This window comes from Ruditapes philippinarum, unplaced genomic scaffold (assembly GCF_026571515.1).
Source record: "Ruditapes philippinarum isolate M1 unplaced genomic scaffold, ASM2657151v2 ctg2001_1_1_1_1, whole genome shotgun sequence".
In the NCBI taxonomy this organism is placed as follows: Eukaryota; Metazoa; Mollusca; class Bivalvia; order Venerida; family Veneridae; genus Ruditapes; species Ruditapes philippinarum.
The window spans coordinates 154,152-176,661 of record NW_026859709.1 but is presented as its reverse complement, the minus strand read 5'-3'; the positions used below and the strand labels follow the sequence as shown (position 1 = coordinate 176,661).

The 22,510-nt window shown below is 30.6% G+C and overlaps 1 protein-coding gene across 3 annotated transcripts in view; it reads left to right on the top strand.

The window, feature by feature from the left end:
• LOC132757585 (inactive tyrosine-protein kinase 7-like) overlaps positions 1-22,510 on the top strand; it is a 121,489-nt gene that overhangs the window by 42,901 nt on the left and 56,078 nt on the right. For 2 of the 3 annotated variants that reach the window (XM_060748902.1, XM_060748904.1), the window contains 2 exons: positions 16,749-16,884; positions 21,431-21,585. In XM_060748902.1, coding sequence (XP_060604885.1) covers positions 16,749-16,884; positions 21,431-21,585 — 291 coding nt within the window. Of the gene's footprint in view, positions 1-16,098; positions 16,250-16,748; positions 16,885-21,430; positions 21,586-22,510 lie in introns of those variants that run through there. The other variant, XM_060748903.1, reaches the window with a different exon arrangement.

Genomic DNA, 22,510 nt, shown 5'->3' with positions numbered 1-22,510 from the left:
CATGTTGTTTTGATGGAAATGGGGTAATTTGGATGCATATCATTTTATAAATCATCAATAATTGAACAATAAACTATTTGTCTGCTGAAAATATAAGTTCTTGATATGTAAACTTCCTGAGAATGTTTGCGGTTTCTTTTTTCTTTTCTCTTATTTTGAAAAATATACAACATTAGGACTTTCCTTGAAAACATTTGTTAACATAGGTCAATTTACTGGAGTCTGAAAATTTGTTATCAAAATACTCGACAATTTTATTAATCATTTCCACTGATTACATGTATAATGCTACTTACCATTCATTAACAACATCTGTTAATTGGTCATTAGGCTTTTGATATTTTGATTAAGCTGGTATTGCCTGTTGATTGGACAACATTAATGTCAAGTGTTATCTAATATTTACAGGTGGAAATTTGTATGAACAGACTTCAATACCAAGTTGGTGTACTCTTGAATGCTTGCAGGTTTAAATTTCAATTAATTTCATTCAAATAACTTGATTATGAAAATAGAAGAAAAATTCTGCAATTTTATACTATATACAGAACATAAGAAATGTGTTGTTTAGTTAACAAACTATGCTACTTTTTTGTGTTAACTTATAAATTGCCTCCTACTTCTTAACATACCATGCTCCTCTCTTTGTGTTAACTTACCAATCACTCACTCCCTTCCAATTACTTACAAGCAATGCTTCTCTCTTTTTGAAAAATTCTAAAAAATTGTCAAAGATAAATGGGATCAGATAAGTTTCTGGTACAAACCATTCTCTTCCACTTTGTTGTCAAAATATGCTTCTCTAATGTTGTTATCAAATCATGCTCCTCTCTTTTTGTTATCAAACCAAGCTCTTCTCTTTTTGTTATCAAATCATGCTCCTCTCTTATTGTTATCAAATCATGCTCCTCTCTTTTTGTTATCAAATCATGCTCCTCTCTTTTTGTTATCAAATCATGCTCTTCTCTAATTTTGATATCAAATCATGCTCTTCTAATTTTGTTAAAGTAAACAAATCATGGTCATCAGTTAAACACCTCTAGACAAGTACAGCTATTTTCATCTTGCTTTCTAACTTGTTATGATATATCTGAGAAATACTGGAATCTTTTTTCTCCAGACATGAAAAGGAAGAGTTAATTTTGCCAGTTATTTAACTCCCCGCCTTCCAGAAAGCTTTCCTACCATTATAGAATCAATTTCAACCATGTAGAAAAGACATGAAGATACAAATTGCCAGTGGCAGGCTATGCGAAAATGATACGATATTCTCCCTGTTTTATAAACATGCTCGGATTAAAGAAGATTCAACAAGGATTCTGGGAATTTAGAAATGCAATATTAGAATGCTAGAATACCATATTTCTGCACTGAAGCAGACGAAAGTTACCCAGCATCTCTTTTCAACTGGAAAATGATGTTTTGCTTTTATACTTCACCTTATTAATAATAAATTTGGCTTGAACCGTTCGAGTTGAATTTTGATATATATTGAATTGCAAACATGAACTTTGATAAGACATTCTGACCTGAGAATTCTGAAAATGAGTCATAATTGTTTTGTTTGTTTTTTTTTAAAAAAAGTAAATCATTTAAGCTTTTGATACAGTGTGTTTTCAACTGATAAAGGACAGATAGGCATTTATCTATATTGTTGAGGCATTTATCTATATTGTTGCAAATTAAAAATTAATCTTAATTTCAAAAAGATATAATGATTAATGTCGTAAATGTGCAGGAGATTTAAGAAATCAGAAACTAAGTCTAAAAAATTGTCAAAGATAAATGGGATCAGATTAGTTTCTGGTATAAGTGCGTGCTGCAGAGTTTAGAACTCCAATTTTTGAAATGTTAATTGCACATCTTTGATGAAAATAATGTAATTTATTCTTAATTTGCCCACTGGATTAGTTTAAAAGTAAAAATACTTAAATATTAGGTCAAAAGGCTTTATAATAAAGTCATGGATGGCATAATTAAATTCTTGGTAAGACAAATAGATCTATTTATGACCATTAATACATTTTCCTTATTGTGATTTTCATGCATTTAATTCATATGGAGAATTTGACCTTTTTTTGCTGAATATTGTTAGATAAGTTTTGAACATCCCAAAATGTCATTTTTAAATAGCAAAATACGAAAACAGAAAACAAATAATCATTTGAATCAAAAAGGTCCAAAGAGAAATATTCATGAAAAAGTCATATGCTGAAAATCATAATACAATGTATAAATATTTCATGTTGATTTCATTGCTTTAAGTAACATTGAGCTTTTGCTGATGAATAAGCTGAATTAAAGAACCTGGCTCTCAGTGAGGGGTCATTCATGTTACTTGTACCAAGAAATCTCAAGAGTCGGGGCTGTCAATCAAATTTAATTTGCTGCATGTTTATCTCAATCTAAATGACATGGAATTAATTGAGGCAGAAAAAAGTGTTTCTATGGAAATATGATGCTGGTAATATAAGTGTATTATTGCTATAGATGTCATATTTTGTGGAGAGATATGCCAGTCAACTAGAAAACATACAAGCTCCAGGGATAAATACTGTTTGATAACAGATGGATTGCTGTATTACTGTGCCATATTTTTCGCATTAAAATGTTGGGCTGATTTTTTTTTTGTAATTTGTTGCATTGAAGTGGTAAAGCTATATTTTATATTATTCTACAGCTTTGTTGACTGAAAACTTTTAAAATACAGATGTTATATTATTTTTATTGACAGATTAATGTGTTGTACTAAAATATTTCACAGCCCCTGGAGGAGCTGAAACCTGCTTTGAGTAATCATTATAATACAGTGCCAGACTAATTATGAAATATAAAGTCTGTAAAACCTTTTCACAATTTTTTGTTTAATTTTTTTTAGCTGTTATCCCAGTTGACTTTGTGTAATGATATTAATCCTTAAAGGAATTTGGAATTGTTCATAGTTTGTATGGGCCATAACCTATTCAAAAAAATGATGAAACTCAAGCAAACAGTATACAGATCTGCTCTATGACTGTTATTATTGAGGTAGTATTCGATTAATTTAGGCAAAAATTCGAGTCTCAAATCAAATTTCATAAGAGATAAGTTTTAGTTTTAGAAAAAAACGCAAATTTTTAATAACGAAAAGGTATTTTTTCTCAGTGAATGAACTCTCAGATACTATGTTCAACTCAGACTAATAGATTGTTTAGGTCGATATATTTCCTTAAACAGGGTGCCTGCTCTGCTGCTATTGATGTTTAAATTGGCCAGATGATATTATCTGATATGATTGTACAGTAATATGGACAAGGTTTGTTAGCCCTTCATCAGTGTTTGATGTATAGAACGGTTGTTTGGTCAAATTAGGGGCTAAGGCCTTGAGGATGATACATGGGCTGTCATTAAATGGTCTATGATCTATTAATCATTATTCTCACCAGGAATATAGAGATTTGTGCACTCTGTAATGAGATTGAAGAAGAAGCACAGCAGAAACCATTTCAAAGAAGCCATTATCATTAGCTTTAGGAGATAAAAGTGTTTAAAATCTGTGTTTATCTATTTATTTAATTAACTGATACAGATAATTGGTGATAATTGACTGTTACTGCCTATATACCAGCACCTCTGGTGCACGAAGTGCAGCATGCTAAATGTTTTAGCAATGATATTTCGAATGTAAACATAGACAACAAAAACCTTTTCTAAGACGTCTTAAACTGGGCTATTTATTTTGATTAGGGTTTATTTTAATTCGAAGGAATTTTAAACTAAATAAATTTGAACATCTTTGCCCTATCGCTGACGAGTCAAGAAGTTCTTTCAAAATTTTTTCTCTGAAATTATTCCTGAAATTAGAAATTTTTAAACATGTACTGATATGTGGATTAAAATAGATTAAAATTTCACTATCGTGTGATAAGAAAGTTCACAAGGATTATATAATTATGATAGATGAGGAGGTTGTAGAGTGTATCTACAAGTCATCTGTAACATTGCCTGTCGACACACTAAGGTCATCTAACACAGCAGTCACACAATCATTGTTGAGGTCAAAAGGTTCCAGATAGGAATCTAAATGGAGGTCTTTAATCACCTTGGTCAGTGTAGTGGTCAGTGTTGAATGACTGAATTAAACATTGATAAGTATCTTAATTGTGTTCAGCCTACCTGTAGGGAACAATGTCAGAATTATAGTTTGAATCAATCAGTCAATTGTCAGCTTCCATCCTAATGCCTATACATGTTAAAATTTAGATCATCCCACCTGGTACCTACCAAACTGCCCATATACACTTAACTACCTTTTATTTCTTAATGCTATGTAGGTATAATACAAAAGAATTTGTCTGGATTCCAGAGGGAAAATTTTTCTTTGGTCTCCAAAAATTCAATTAAAAGCCCATGGAAAAGTAGCATGTGCGTTTCATGCATTAGCAATTCCCCATTAAAACTGACGTATCTTTGAGTTGCTGCCTGAAAAATTGCTTTTTAAATCTGATATATTTATCTAAGGAAGATTTCAAATCATTTTATTTATAAAAAAATGCATGTTACAGGTATTGATTGAGAGAAAAGTTATGATTTCCATCATCGTGGTGATGCATTTCCGCGCGCGTCAAAAAGTGATCATCGTAGACGGCTATGAAACTGTCATCTTTGAAAGGCTTCTAATGTAACAATGCAATCTTATACACTGAGAAAGAAATTGTGTTCTCTTCTGCTTTATTTCAGATAGCAAATAAAATACGAACAAAATACGAACAAAATGCGAACAAAATGCAACGCTATAGGGAACTAAAGTGCAAGTTACACTTTTTGTGTCATAAATTATATCTATAGAGATAAGTGTCTAAGATGTACTCAAAGCACCAACATCACTCTGGGTCAAAGTTTTGAAGGATGTTGTTAAAATTATCTTTGTTTATAAATAAACGTGGAAATTTCAGTACTTTGTAAAAAGTTGTATGATTTTAAACATTTTTTTTTTTGTACTGCAGTTTCACTTAGTTCCGGCTTTTACTTTTATGAGATGAAAAAATGGACCTTTAACCACAACTGTCAGTATTATAGGAAGAACCTATAATCAGATTTAGAAATACAAAAAACTTGGTGTATTTTAACTGTCTGGATGTATTAAAGTTATTAAAAACATTTTGATCAAACGTATTAAATTTCTTCATGCATTTAATGAAGAATTAGTTTCTCAGAATTGCTTTTTCTCATTCTCAGAATTCTTAAAATAATTCATTATGACATTGCAACTATCATCATTATTATAAGATTCTATTTATTTATTTTTTTTCTGATTTTTTGTTTCGATTTCCCCAGAATAGCAAAGTCCAAGTATTGCCAATATTGTATAAAGGATCCAGAGGATGAATATCATTCTGTTCACCTGGTTTTAATGTAGCTGTATGAAGATGGATGTGAAATGTTCAAGAGCTGTTTTATTTACTTCCTGTACATGTGTTCTTATCGTTTAAAAATATAATGTATGAATGTTTGATTTGAAAGCATAATTGGAAAAATAAACAGTCTGTTTAATTTCTGTGCTATTTTTTAGGCATTGATGTTTTACATATACACAAGCATTGTAATAGTCCTGTTGTCATAAAATGTATGGGAAAGACATGAGAAGAAATAATAAAAAAATAAAAAAATTAAAGTTAAAGGTTTTGATTTTTGGATAAATTGTTTTATGTATATTTATTTCATTGATGTAACTTGATCATTTTAAAGAAGATATTTTTAGAATTGCCATGTTATGAAAAAAGATTTTCAATATTTACTATGATTTTGAAATTAAATTTTAATATAATTAACAGGAACAGGAATGTGACATAGGTTACAAGTGGTCTATGAACGAGAAGTCATCTGATTTCTTTATCTTAGGTGGCCTTTAATATCCCATATAATACCATAAAATCTTGTCATTGCAAAGTTGATACATGACATTCCATGTTAACTAGGATATATATCTTGTTAAAACAGTTTTGCGGAACATCCATCGGAAATGTTCGTACAGAACAAGTTCATTTATATTACTCAATGGCATATGTAGTTTCTTTGGTTTTCATAATTGTCTATTAAAATTTCGACTTTCACGCACCCCTCAGCTTGACTTGGCTACCTGCAGCGTGATTGCTCCTGTTTGGTGTATTTTAGTAGGCTTTAGTGTAGTTTATTGGGTTTTGGGGTAATTTAAATACTTTAAATTTACTGGTCTCTCCAACCATACATGGTTTGATGTGGTATTTATGTCTCCGTTAATGTATAAGGTGTAAATTAATCTCTTGGATAAATTTCAAATTTTTTGGTCGGCAGTGTTTTGCTGTGTTGCTAGTATCCGGTCAGTGTGAAGTATTACGGTGTGGATTATATCAGGAACCCAAGAGAAGATAGAGTCCATGGGGGTTGATAAGGCATGGAAAAATAGATTGATTCATCAAGATTTTTCGCATGCTTTGATTTGTTGTTTTAGTATCAGCAAATAAAAAATTAAGACTAAGATATCTCACTAAACCAGGTGATATGTTGAAAGACTGGAATAATTTTCCTGACATGTACAAGAGTAGCATTCTTGCTGGAATGAATACTGTCAATACCTATCCCTTTACTATACATAGACATTATGACGAGCAGAAACATTCTTTTCAAGTTTCCTTCATTCAAACTTTATTATCAATTTTCTTTCTTCAAAACAGATCACTGTGCATCAATGTATCATGCTTCGATTTTTTGATACATGTTTTCAGTAGTTAAATGTTTTATATGGTTAAATTTTTAAAATTATTATTTTCATTGGTCAATCTGACTTGTAATTTTATAGTTTCTTATTTTCAATTATCCACAGCTACAGGGCAGTAAATTCAAATTAGCTGTTATAATTGAATGAAGGCAGTTGATAATTAAGGCTTTTAATGAATCATCATGTCCACATGGATCACTGCCATTATTCTGACCAGTGTCCATTTCAAGTGACCCAGGGTCAGTTAGCAGTTAGGCCAGAAAAACTGACCACAATTCTAGAGGTTCTTTTGTTTGGTCTGATAATTTGGGCTCAAGTTCTGTCAATCTTGACCATTGGTCAAATTGTTCAGTCATACTGAGAACGTGTTCTGTAATCATGGAGGTGCCTTGTCAGATACAATCAAGTAGGTTGCTGGTGAATGCATGGGACATTGCTCATATTTGGCGGGGATAATTTTCCGTCTGCCAAAATCATTTGGGTACCATTGTAATGCCTTTTAGTAATTTGATATTGGAAGCAGCATGTAGCAAAATTTCAGAATTACAAAAGAAAACTTGCGAACAAAAATGTTAAATCAACATAATTTCATGGGTCATTTTGCAATAATAGAATCCATGTTCTCAAGACATCTCATTCATCATGGATAATTTGACATTTATTTCTGTATGCATCAAATATTTGATTTTACAAAACGACTCCCACTTTGATACTTGAAAATTCTAATCTTACTGGAAAATTCAATTGTTTTCCTATCAAAATGTGCAGATATAATAATAAACTCCCTGCAGACGCTTCAATAACTTTTGTTTCACAATAAACGTCGTATCTTGGAGCAATCATACTTCCAAAATAAAGTAACTTTTTATTTATTAAAGAAATCTTAACATCACAATTAGCTACAGATGAATTAGCGTGAAAATATAATTAAAGAAAATTCCCTGACAAGGGCTATAACCTTGTCTCTTGGCAATTCAAGAGATGCTTCTTGCCAACTTTGTCAGAGAAACAATGATATGATTATAGAAAATTAGACTGTCTGACCTTAATTTGATTTATTATAATAAAAACATAAAATTGTTATTATCATGACAACCCATAATGGCACAATAGTTGTTTATTAGCCTATCTAATGTTTTTGGTGTTTTTGTTTAATTGTTGGTATTGTAGAACAAAGGTGCTCCAGTTGTAGAAGTCTGATGTTAGAATAGATATCACAATAGAAGTGAGAGATGATGATATTTCTGTTGCGATGGTGATATTTTTGTTGCGATGGTGATATTTTTGTGGAGATAAGCAGCTGGGAAGTTCTGTACTTTAAGCTATTTAATTACGATGACAGTCGTCTGCTGCAAGTTGATGATGGTGAATTTACATATTGTCATCTGTCTTTATATCACTATAGTCACACATTATTACAGATATCTTATGTTTTGAAATTATTTGCCATCTGCCTTTGTTTTTAAATCTCATGGAAGTTTAGAACAAATATTTCAGAAAATACTATTCTTGATATTATTCTGTAATGAAATGGAGGCGCAATGATTTTTATCCTCATGAGAATAATAAAACAAAAAACTGCTGTCTTTTGCTTGTAATTATCAACAATGTTGTTAAAGAACAATTTTGTGGACAATTTTCAGTTCTATTCAGTGATATGGCAATATATATATTGAACATTTAATTGATTAGAGGGTTTATAATACATAATAAATTTATCTCATAATTGCTCATTTGATTGCATTTAAATTACTATGATAAATGACCCCAAAGATGTTCAACTACTTTAAGTATGCAAAATTACCAAAAAGGTCATTAATTGAGTAAAAAGTTCCATTTTAACCATCATCTTGTGTTTGAGTGATTTATGCATAGAATTGCAAATATTCAATGGAGAAGAAATGTAAGTAAAATGTCTAAAGAAGCAGCTTACGTTATCGGAAAGACAAAAGAAGTTAAATGTTTGTAAAAGTTGTATGTCATAAGTGAGTCTGGGTGAAGCTAAAGAGCTTGATCCAATAAAACATATAGATTTGAAATGTGATGAAGTGGGGTAGCTTTAAAAATCAAATAAAACTTAGCGATCGTCACAATAATGTAAGTGGTTACCAGTGAAGAACAAAGGGAGTTAATTGTTGCTAACTCTTCAAAGGTCTGTAACATACATGCATTTTTTCATGTTAGGCAAATATTATGCAGATGTACATGATGATATAGATATATTATTATCATTTTATTTATTTTCCATATATCAATAAGATCTCCATCACATGTGTTTTTCTAGTGATATGATGTTTATTAGTTTCCGTTTCTTTGGTATATTTATGACGTAATAAAATTCACGAATTATGAAATTTGCCTACAGTAAAAAAGGCGTGGAATCATAGCACATATGGTGTCAGATGATACATAATTTAGATGGATGCAAAAAATAATGATAGACGTAAAGTTTTTGCTGATTAAAGATGTGTTGATATAAAAGGAACTAATTTGTTATGATTTAAATGCCAATTTGTTGCAGAATTTCAGTCAGATACTGACTGGCATGCAATAGCTTCATCAGGAGTGTTTCCCGATTTTATACAAGTACTAAATCTGCATTTCCACAAGAAACTTTTTTGCTTGGTTGAAGTTTTAAGTCACACCAATACTGAAAAGGTCATTGATGGTTTTTAGCATTAAATGAGAAAGAAGACCTCCTGTGCCCCTCTATGAATTATTTCAGGCACAAGTGACATGTTTTGGATATAAGTTTAGAGTCTTAAGCTGGATTATTTAAGTTCACTTGTACTAGGTTACTAAGGATGGTGGCATAATTTGGGTCCACTGCGGTGAGGGGCAAATGATCCTATTGGACAGCTACTTAAAATAACTTCTCCTCAAGTAGATCTCAGCTTCTCGACTCAAATTAATTGAATGAACAGTTTAAATTTTTCTTGAATATTTGTGCACATTTGAATGATAAGATTTTATATAAATAGATAAGTGATCAATTGGGTTTATTATTGATAATAAAAAAGTTTTTTCTTTAGTTTAAAAGATATTATTAAAAAATAAAGACTTTCATGCATTATCAATAACATCATTTATTCTCTAAAGAAATGTTTGCATTAATTTAGTTTCAGAAATCTGAACTGTTGAAGAAAAAAATCAGATAAAATTTTTTTTTATTAAAATTGTATTTTTTTTAAGACTGTTTTCAAACAATGTTGACTATCAAAATTTAGAGTGATTTTACAGCATAGAGTGACAGATGGTCAGGTGGGCCATTTACTATGATGGGATTGTAACTTAAGTCATCTAAGTTAACCACTATAGTAGTACATGATGATGATGTGAACATTGAAGATAGCCTGTCATAATTATATGGTAATGTTACTTGTACAGGTTTAAGAAGTTTAAATCATTTACGATACCCAATAATTTTGTGATAAGAAAAGCACTCACCTTTCTAACCCTATTTGACCCCTTTGTTCACTTAAAACCAGGGTTGAAATTTTTATAAAAGGGTTCATTATGTCCTGAACAAGAGACTTGTTAGTTAGGATATTGTTTAACAAAATATGATGATTATCATACAAGACTATCTGATTTATGACCTATTTTATTGTTTCTTTAGTATGTGTTACTTTTTCTGCCGTTTTTCAAGGACTACTTTTTTTAATAAAGTGTGAAAACAGGTGTAGTTTAACTTAACAAGCAGCATAGTGAAAAAAATGTCAGTCAGCCTTTGTAGGCGGTAGATATGTAATTAACGCTGCTACCTATATGCAACCAGTGCAGACCAATATCACCAGTACATCTGTTTCGCCTGATCATGGTCTACACTGGTCCGCTGTCCAGTAATAAGTTATTTTGAAATTTTTCCTTAAAATGATGAAAGGTTGAAGATATTTAGCATGGTGAGGGTATGAAGGTAAGGGTAAGAATTGTACAACAGTAAATTGTGCATATATATGTATTTGAAAAAACAAAGTCCTGTCAAGTGGTAAAAATTTTATCTATTAGAAAATATACCAAGCGTGTTTATAATAATAAATAATCTGCAAAATTAAACAAAAATCTTTTTTTAAGGGGAGAAAAAAGAGAGAGACAAAATGACTTTTGTTTTATTTCATCATATAAAAGATTGTCACATGACCTATATCAAATGTAAATGATTGATTATCAGCTTAATTGATTATTACACATAAATATACCAGCATTTTTTCCAGTCCTGCCACACTGCCACTTAAATATTTGTACTAATTAATGTCAAAATTTAGTCCAATTTTTTTCCTTGTTGATTTATGACATTTTTACAACTTAACATTTTTGTTGAAGCATAAAGACCGCAATCATCTATTTTTGCCAGACTACCTTTTATAGTTTTTTTGACGTATCAATTGGTTTTTTGTGTGACCATAGTAGTCTCTGGACATTTTCTATTTACGGAGGAATGAACTGGTATGACATGTTTGAGGGACAGAAGTAAACATTTCACGTTTGATTTCCACTCAAATATACACTCTAAATTAAATGAGATCATGACATCGAACCGTTGACCGTTTAGAAGTAAATCATGATAGAGAATTGGTCATTGTTCGCAACGAAGGTACGAGGCAGCTGAAAAAGTACTCTCGACTAGATTGGTTTACATGACAACTTCCGAAACAATTTTTTCGAACAATGTATCTGTTATAACATTGCTGTTATCTCTGATGGAAATGTCAGTGGAATGTTTGTCTAATGTGGTCACTTTTAATGAAATGTTGACCTTTTAAATCCTATGACATTAGAATGCAGGTTAAGTGATGTTTTTGTCAAATCCTACATTGTATTAAAAGTATGAAACCAGACTTAGTTGTCCTCAAAGAGGGATATTTAATTTGTTTGTTTGTTTGATTGGGTTTTACGTCACACCAACAGTATAGGTCATATGGCGATGTTCCAGCTTTAGTGGTGGAGGAAGACCTCAGGTGCCCTTCCGTACATTATTTCAGGCACAAACAGGCATATGAGTAAAACCACCGACATTTTGTATAGCTTGCTGGATAACTTCCTCACATGAAAGAATCCAAAGTCCCTGTAGGGATTCAAACCCAGTTGTGAGGGGCAAGTGGTTTGAAGTCAGCAACCTTAACCACTCAGCCATGGACACCCCAGGGATATTTAATACTTTTGGATAAACTTTTGAAACAAATAATCCTGACAACTATTCACCAGTAAAAATAAAAAATAGATTATACTCTCATAACTTATATTTAACTGTGATTTTAAATAAGTCTTCATTTAATTTCTCTATTTTAATATCTTTTGTTTCATTATGTTGAAAACTTCAAGTCTTGCTTTAATTTCACTATTCATACAGAAATACCTAATCTTAAATAAGTTGCATTTGTCATTATTTAACATGCAAGGTGAAAAACCGTTTAATAATATAATATATTGTTCAATTACTTATGTACTTATTACCATTATATTTCTGTTTCTGTTCTATTTTGTATAAAACTGCTTCTGAACTGTATTTAATTCTTGACTCCTGACAACAATAGTTTATCATATATTTTGATCTAAATGTAATGTTTTGTCACTAGAAAGTATTTTGACACTAAGAGGGTACTTGATATCTTCCATAAGTACCATTGCTTCCCTCGATATGTTTATACAACATAAGTTTATAAACCACACTTCTGTTTTATCAAATTTCTGTTTTTCCAATGTTCTTGTGTCTCTGCCATGAATTTATTGTTTTACGCAACCATACGTTTAAAATACATCTGTTTAATTTAAATGAGAATAAATGTAATATATCATTATCTTAGACTGCCAGGATATGATTCTAGAACAAATTTCCAGGATTTATTGGGTTACTCAACTGGCTGGAAGTGATTCTTCTTTTTCACAGTGATTGATTTATTTATGAACCAGCGAATCTCCATTTTCACAGGAATTGACCTATTCAAACCAGTGATTCACCTATTTAAATTAATCTATTTAAACCATTGAATCTCCTTTTTGATGCACTAAATGACCTAACTAATGATTCTTCTGTATCGCAGTGATTGACCTATTTAAACTAATGATTCTTCTCTATCACAGTGATTGACCTATTTAAACTAATGATTCTTCTCTATCACAGTGATTGACCTATTTAAACTAATGATTCTTCTCTATCACAGTGATTGACCTATTTAAACTAATGATTCTTCTCTATCACAGTGATTGACCTATTTAAACTAATGATTCTTCTCTATCACAGTGATTGACCTATTTAAACTAATGATTCTTCTCTATCAAAGTGATTGACCTATTTAAACGCATGATTCTTTTCTACCACAGTGATTGACCTATTTAAGCTAATGATTCTTCTCTATCACAGTGATTGACCTATTTAAACTAATGATTCTTCTCTATCACAGTGATTGACCTATTTAAACTAATGATTCTTCTCTATCACAGTGATTGGCCTATTTAAACTAATGATTTTTCTCTATCAGAGTGATTGACCTATTTAAACTAATGATTTTTCTCTATCACAGTGATTGACCTATTTAAACTTATGATTCTTCTCTATCACAGTGATTAGCCTATTTAAACTAATGATTTTTCTCTCTATCACAGTGATTGACCTATTTAAACTAATGATTCTTCTCTATCACAGTGATTGACCTATTTAAACTAATGATTCTTCTCTATCATAGTGATTGACCTATTTAAGCTAATGATTCTTCTCTATCACAGTGATTGGCCTATTTAAACTAATGATTCTTCTTTATCACGGTGATTGACCTATTTAAACTAATGATTCTTCTCTATCACATTGATTGACCTATTTAAACTAATGATTCTTCTCTATCATAGTGATTGACCTATTTAAGCTAATGATTCTTCTCTATCACAGTGATTGACCTATTTAAACTAATGATTCTTCTCTATAACAGTGATTGACCTATTTAAACTAATGATTCTTCTCTATCACATTGATTGACCTATTTAAACTAATGATTTTTCTCTATTACAGTGATTGACCTATTTAAACTAATGATTCTTCTCTATCACATTGATTGACCTATTTAAACTAATGATTCTTCTCTATTACATTGATTGACCTATTTAAACTAATGATTCTTCTCTATCACAGTGATTGACCTATGTAAATCTGTGATTCTCATCTATCACTTTCATTGGAATATACATGACATGTAAATGCTTATTGTCATAAGTAATTATAATGAACCTATTTATATTGATGAATCTTCTATGTCACAGTGATTGTGCTTATTATGCTGATCAGTCAACAATTAGTATATTACCTAAGTGAATAGTCTCTTATGTCATGTATTTTTTGTATCAATACTGAAATTCATATATAACTTTTAAATACATATACATGTACAGAACTACACCAGTGAGTGATTCAAAATAACATATTTTAATGTGCTTGCAATCAATATCATGCATACTTTCATCTTTCTCTAACATCCCTTGATAATAATTTAATGTATTTTAAAATGATTTCCCTTTTCTTCATTTGAATCATTTTAACATATACAGCAAAATGTATTAAGGTTAAGATTCATTATTTGCTGTAGTTGACAAGTTTAATATTTTCTTCCTTGGTTCTAGTTTCAAAGAGTAGTATTTTATACCCAGTGGTCAAGCTTCAATTTGTCTAAATTTGGGAGAAAATTGATCAATTTTGTTATCACTTACATCTTTTAACTGCAAACTAATGGTGATAATTCATTTCTATTGTTAAAATCAGTAATTTATTTTGTACAACAAAGTTATTTTAATTGGAATTTGATATTTTATTCTGTCAAAAACCTTGACAATGAAGTTAAATTTTAAGGAAAGGAAATTAAGCTGAACATGTGACACAGTACGGCAGGATAATCCCCCTGGGTATTATCATACAGTGATTATCAAGTTAATTGGTAATTAATGGATTATACAGGATTTAAGTAGTCATCTTTGCAATGCATTTGCATTATGTAAACAGCATAAAATGTTTCAAGTAGATATATAATATTATTGCAGGTGATTTATGTCCTTATTTCCTAAATATCTTCTATACTTAATGTAAGCTATTAATTGTGAGAATATAAAATATTTAAGCAATAAATGACAACATTTATGTGCCATCTAGAGTGTCTGTTTGGTTTATGACATTCAATTTGAAATTGTATATCTAATAAAAAAAGCAAGTATATAAAATGCTTGTGACTTGTGTCAGTCCTATGTTTCTTGTGGTTAATGGACCGTGTAATGATGCGATGATGATTTGAATGGAAAGATATAAAAGAATTGTGGGAACACAAAGAAGGTTGAGTTGCTCATAAAACTTTTATTATTATTATCCTTCATAGAGATGTAATACCTCTAGAGATGTGGTACCTTCTTATGATGGTTGTGATGAGTGGTATAAGGCTGGTCGCTGATATTGGTTTATACATAATTTTTTTTTAAATTTGATTGTGTAGGAAGCTATAAGCTTATAAACACCCTGGAATCTGTTCCTGGAACCAACCAGTACTAAGCAATGAGAGTAAAGTTTTTTGCTCAAGGCCGTTGTTCGGCTTGCCCCTGACAGGATTTGAACGGAAAGCGATCTTGCTTTAACCATTCGGTCATGCCACCACAATCCATTCAAAACTGTGGGTTCAAATCTTGCCAGAGATTTTGGATTCATTCGTGTGAGGAAGCTACGTCTTATAGATGTCATAATTATGCATGCAGGAATACTGATAAAAGGCATTTTAATTGAATTCATTTGTTGATTTTTTTGTCAGTTGTATTTATCTTAATTATTTAATTGCTGTCAAGAATTTATCAAATTATATTAAGGTACTTGAAAATCAGTTAAATGAACTGTGTACAGGGACGGATCAGGAGAAGCTAAAACAATGTGGTGCATAAAAAAAGTGTTAAACGGTAGATTCACATCATTCCAGTTTTTGTTTAATTTAATCAAGAATCTGTTGATAATTTGCCAGGAATCAATTTAATCCATTTGCCTAGTTAATTAAGGATGTTGAGAAGTGTTATATAAATTCTAATTTTTTATTAATGGCATTTTAATTGAAAGGCATTGAAGTATTGAACTTAGGTATTGAACATTTTGCAGAAGGGAATGAAAAGTAAATACTTGTTATTGAATTTGAAAAAAAGGCTTTGAAATAGGTTGTATTGTTTCAAACACTCTTTAATAAAGCGTTAAAGTTTGAGTAACTTGTGACAAAAACACCCTTAAAACCAATCTTTTATGCAAAAGAAAAAAAAATGTTAATCCAAGTGCTAGTCTTCTTGGTGGTACAAAGTCTTCCGTTGGGTTAAATTAATGGATTTCCAAAACAAATGGTTTTACCATTTTTTTGAGCCAGTAATGTATTTTGTTTTTGGCAAGAAGTAAACAAGCTGCTTAGTGCATTGACAAATGGGTGTGAGTGGTGTTTGAAGTGTATAAACTGTCTGTGGCAAATAATAAACAAGGCTAAAGTGTCTCAGAACATGTGTAGAGATCAAGCAAAGGTATGGAGAAAATGCTCCCTTAGACATTCTCATTTATTCTTTGGGTTGATTGTGGAAAAAAATCATACTTCAAGTCCATTTCTTTTTATGTCATGATTGGATTCAAGGTTTGTTGTATAAGAAACTAATAACAAGGGAAAGAGAGGTGTAAAGGGCATTGACCTTTCAGAATTTGAAATGAATGGTATGATAGTTGAGGAAAACGTTACCTGCTTTAAAAGACTTAAGTTTGATAAGTAGTAGCTTTATAGCCCTTGGTATAACTTCTGCTAAAATTGAAAAGTTAAATGTGGATGAAGGTCATGGTCAAGGTCACTTGAGCTAAAAATAGATTTTCCTCCTATCATATCAAAGAGCATCCATCAGTATTTTAATATAAATGGTGTTTATGAGCTATAATGTGTAACATGACTTTGCACCGTGTATTCTATATAAAACATGTTTGATATTTTACATACATTTACCTAGTATAATAAATATGTGCTTCTTATATTTTCAGGGATAGATCCTGTTGCTATGGTGCAGTTGAAGCGTGTCAAGGAAGATGAAGTGGCACTTGGTGCTGACATACAACTAAAGTGTCAGATAACGGGAAATCCAGAACCCTCGTACGAATGGTTGCAAAACGGATATAGGTAACTCATTTTGTAACATTGACTAGGAAACATGAAAATAATATTTTCTTTTCGAAAAATTTGCAACCAGTAGTGTATTATATTATGGTATGGAAATAATCAAAACGAAATCTTGGATATATGAATTATTTTGTAGGCAACAAGGCCATGCAGACTTTAAATTGTTTATTGGGATCAAAGTTCAAACTATGTTGTATAAGCTTCATTAGATTATTATTTATCTTTACATTTTCCTCGATAGATCAATATGTCTGTCTCTTTGAAATATTATGCTTAGTCATTTCTCTGGTCAACATCGACAAGTCTGAAAGTCATGCGCTTGACCCCAGTGTGCAGAACTGTAATTTTGTTGTTGTGGTTTGTCAGTTAAAAGATGTTGTTTCTAAAATGGCTAACAATGAAACTTGAAATATATACAATATGATCCAAGGGGAAAAGTATATACATAGAAATGGGACCAAAATATAATTGAACAGTGTAGTACAAAAAATTTTCATAATTTCATGGAATGATGATCTTTGATTGGTCATTACAAATTTAAGTCTTTTTTGTTTAGAAAAGTTAATTTGATTAAGATGATCATAAATTAAATGTAATTAACTTTTAAATTTTATTGATTTAATAAAAGTAAATATTAGATCAATTCACAATGGTTAATTAGAATTTCTTTTGTTGATAAAGAAAATTCATTTTCAGTAAGACAACTGTATTTTCATTAATTTTGTAAAAGAACATGCAAATTTTCAAGCCGAAGATAATTATCATAGGGCCATTTCAAATGTGAGATTTTCATGTGTATTTTACACACTGTTAAACTGTGTAAATCTGCTTTTATTCTTCACGTAACAGCTCTTTAAAGCATTGCAAGTGTAAATGGCCGGATCATATTTCTCTAATTGCATGAACCTGATGTTTTATCTACAGATATTTTAAATGATAAATGATACATGCCCACCTTCTCGCACCTTGCACATGTGAATTATCCGTTTATCAGATCCTCACGTTTTGTTATAATGACTGATTTCCCAGTGAACAAATACTTATATGTAATTTTATCAGCGATAATCTTTTAAATATGCTTTCCTCCATTATCAATGAAAGAAAGTTGGAATTAGTATGATATCATCAAAAGTTGGTTTTAAAAAGAAATTTTTTGGACAAATGTATTTCTGACTCATGCATTTTGAAAGATTTTTATTTTAAATTGTGTAATTCGAGAGTTTTTTGTTGAAATTATGATTTATGTTTCTTTTATTCTTATTTAAAAAAGAGCAATAATTTCATGCGGAAGAGATTGTTTATTATGTGACAAAAATGTTATCGTTTTTATGATTTTGAAAAGTTTTATGTCATTTAAGGTTCAAAAGGTTCGTGACATCGATGATTTAGTGTTTGTGATAAGTTATAGATCTGTACAAATTTGTTATTATCTTGTTATAGCAATCTTTGACGTTTCACCCTTAAACAGATTATCAATCCAAGATTGACTTCTCTAGCTTTGAAAATCAAGTTTAATATTTCAGTTTATCTTAGACCTTGATCATGAGTTTTCATGAAGATTTTCCAAAGTCCTGGGGTGGAGCATTGAAATATCAGTGCCTGATTTTAAAAAAAAAAATGTAAAGTAAAAAGATAAGCAATTTACCTGACAAAATTAGCCATTATTTATTTAAAAGGGTTCAAATAGAATTTGTAAAGAGATAAACAGAACATCTGGTTTTATACTAATTTCTTCACTTTGTCCTCTATAAACTTCTTTCCTGGTGATAATCCCAATTGGGTTCCACTTGAATTGATTATTAATGAACCTAATTGACAATAATTACAGACAAGTGTTGGCTAATTTCTCAGTAGGGTAGAGGGAAAATCTCCATCAAAAATAAACAATCAGTATCAAAGACTGCTACCTTAATCATGAAAATTTTCTGGGTAGGTAAAAAAACAAGATGGTAAATCTTAGTTTGGTTCCAAGGGAGCGTTGTTTAGGGGTGTCTGGATAACACATCAAAATGGGGAGAAAGGAACATTGTTGATAATTCTTGCACATGATGCTCGGCTTTGTTTTTCTAACATATTACAATTTCAAAGTCAATTCCTAGATGAATTAAACAATTTTCTGGCAGAAGATAAACTATTTTAGCAATTATGCAAATAATTGATCCAAAAAGAAAACATTGACATTTTGCAGGAACAGCACGCAGTTTTGCCAGTCTTTGAATGTTTCAGTTTTTTCTTTTCTATGTTTTTTTGTTGAGAATTGCCAGATTTTGGAAGAAAGGTAACTTTTAAATTACCGTTTGGTGAATCTTTTACATACCCTGTGCCAATTTTTTGGCTAAAATTGATTACTCAAAATATTTGTTGCAGCACTGGTGCCAGCTCTACTGGCTAGAATGGAAGCTTGTCTCTCAAGATCTGACCAATTGATAGATGAAGGGGAGGGGGCTTCTGGGAAATGTTTTCAACTTCTTGATTATATATCATGTGCTTCTGATGTAATATTAATTGGCTAAATTGAAATTAACTTGCATTTTTTTTTATTTTTTTTTTTTTTGTAATTTTTAAAGAATTTTTCTCTAGGATTTTGTGAATGAAGTTAGTGCTCCCTGTAGGGCATATCGTTCTACAATGATACCATAGAATTCTTAGCATTTAACCTGATTCTGTTTTTTTTCTGAAAAGCCATTGTTTAGGTCACATTAACTGATAAATCATTCCTTAATCATAATTCTTAAAATTATGTTTCTTTTTTCTCTTCAATAATAGATAGGAATTCTTGATAGGAAAAGGTAAATAATGTAAAAAAATGAAATATTAAAGTGATAAAAAAAAACCATAGCAATCAGTTATGTTTATAGGTACCATATTGTGATAAATAATGCATAAATTACAGCAAGAATAAATCTACTTAACTTAGACTTTGGTTATGATCATGACTTGATATGATGTTATTTTGATTAAAAGAATTTTTAATTGCTCAGATGGTCAGGTTAACATAATGATTTAAAGCACATAGAGCTTGCCCAAGAGTCATTATGTGACCAGATGCCTGATTGCATAGGCCTTCTAGCTCTACTTATATATGTTTTCATTAAAAATTTACCAAGTCATTAGTTACACATTTTTTTTACGTATATAATTGATAAAACTTAAAGAAGCATTATGACTCCAGGTGTATTAAAAAAGATTTTTTCAGAAATCAAACTTAACATAAGATAATTATATCAATAGCTTTTGAAAAAATGAATAAATATGCACAAAACAGGTGAAACTTTGAATGTTTTATGCAAACATGGCAGAATTTAATTGTTGGTGTTTTCCCACCAAAATTCTTCCCCATTAAGGGAGTAAAAGAAATTTCTGCATAATTTTTCAAGTTACCGGTAATTATTATGGATACTTAGTGCCTTTCTAAGGTTAGGTAAATTACTCTTAATTTGCACTCATTTGAAAAAAAATTTAGTTTTCACAGAACATAAAGGAAATCTGAAGGTGTGCGACTTTAAAGCATCTTCTGCAGTGCCTTTATTTATTTATTTTCAATATACATATTCAATTTATCATAACTAGATAGATCATCTGTAATGATAAACCGGGACAACTTCAGTCACTCATGTCGTTAGAATTCCATTAAAATTTCACAAGTAAAATAACCTGAAAATAATTCATTGAAATTAATATAAATTTAATGACTTCTGTTTTTCATTTTATAAAAGGTGAACATGTTGTTGCTTATCAGGAAGGCGGTTTTAAGTAATGAACATGATTTGTGAAGATCTTTGGGGTAGACTTGTCTCTCCTTGGTTCCTATTCATATCTTTGGGTTCTTTGATGTTGATTATGATTTATTCACAGTATTTAGTAAAGTGAATACCTCACAAAGTGATAGCATTCTAAATATATGGGATGAAATTTCTTAGATGAAATTGAAGTCAAATGATGCATCATCCTTGCCTGGGGGGTTCTACCTATAATATAAAAGAAATGCACTTAAAATTGGTTTCTCCAGTGACACATATTTTGTATTAAATAAAACTAATTGAATAATGATTTTTCATGACTTTTTTATTAATCATTTGATTTATAAATAAGAGATTATATAGTCTTCCAAAGACACAATTGCAATGCATGTTGAATACGACAGACTTTTGAAAGTCAAGAACTGTATTTCAAATGATTTATATTTAAAATATATATAAATTAAATGGTGGGAGTAGTTCTGATAAAAAGATGGTTTTATTGCAAATATACAAAAATTTAATGATAATTTGAACAATGTTCTTATTATTTAATTATCTATGCAACTTTGTATAAGATATATGTCATTGATACTTACCAAAATATTTGTTATCAAATCTAGGTGGAATGCATGTAAGGGTAATATTTAATGAAAAATATGCAATTTTGTAGCTGGAAATGATTATGATAGTGTTGTAGCTAGAATTTTGAGAATATCTTGAGAATTGTATATTTCCTATTTAATAAAAGAAAAATGCAAATTTAATCTTATTTTGAAAAAAATTATATTTCTTACTTTTTTACTTAGTGTATCACACAAGGACCATGTGAAGATAGTGGATAAAGGACCCCGTTTAAAATTGAATGGTATTACGGCAAAAGACAATGGTGTGTATTCGTGTAGAGCTGAGAATGTCGCTGGACGCATTGAAAGTACCACCAACTACCTTCTTAATATCCAAGGTAACTAAACCTTTACTGCACTGACTATGATTATACCCGTACTCTGATGTTAACTTTCTGTAGTGTTGGTTGGGTTGGTAGTTTTCACTCCAGATCACTGCAGTAAGCCATATTGAATTTACCAGAGCACAGTTCAGCCAACGCATCGTTCTTCGGCATGCTGTCAAGCAGTTAACTAGTGCTAAGTCTAGTTGCCATCACTTTCGCAAGGAACTGTGATATTGGCTGTGTAATAAGTTTTATCAGGAGTGTAATATAGACCAAACACTACCCCATATCACCAAATAACCAAATCAAACAACAACTCAACTGTTAGAATACTTCGTTTTTTAGTTTTTTTTGTGAATGGTATTTTTTCAATATCATATTTTCTTAGCATTCCAAATCAATTGATAGGAACTTGTAAGATAAGCAAAAATTCAGAATATTCATTGAATGACTGGTCAAAGATAAGTAACATTGCCAGTGTCATAGAATAGTTGTTGTTCCGACTTCCTGAATCTCTTTATTTTTTCACCTGCCAATTTTGCATATAAATTTTCACTTCCTGAAAAAAAATGCCAAATTGTACATAATTGCTTTATGATAAATATTTGAGACATTTATTAATGCCATTCTGCCAGTGCATATTTCCGTGCTCCTTCGAAACCTCTTTAATCCCAGCTGGAATTTTTCTTAAAGCCAATACTATTTGAGCTACAGGAAAAATTCAAAATACAGTGATCCTGGTTATGAATGGTGGTACATTGTGGGAATTTTAGGTGCATTGTGGGAATTGCACATATGTACAGTATTATCATGTGAAAAATACAATCCAGTAAAATTACAATGCACCGCAACTTTTCTTTTGATGTGTGTTTTTGAATACTAAAAAGGTACAACAAAGTTCACGGTTTATCACAAATTTTCCACCTGATTTTGATTT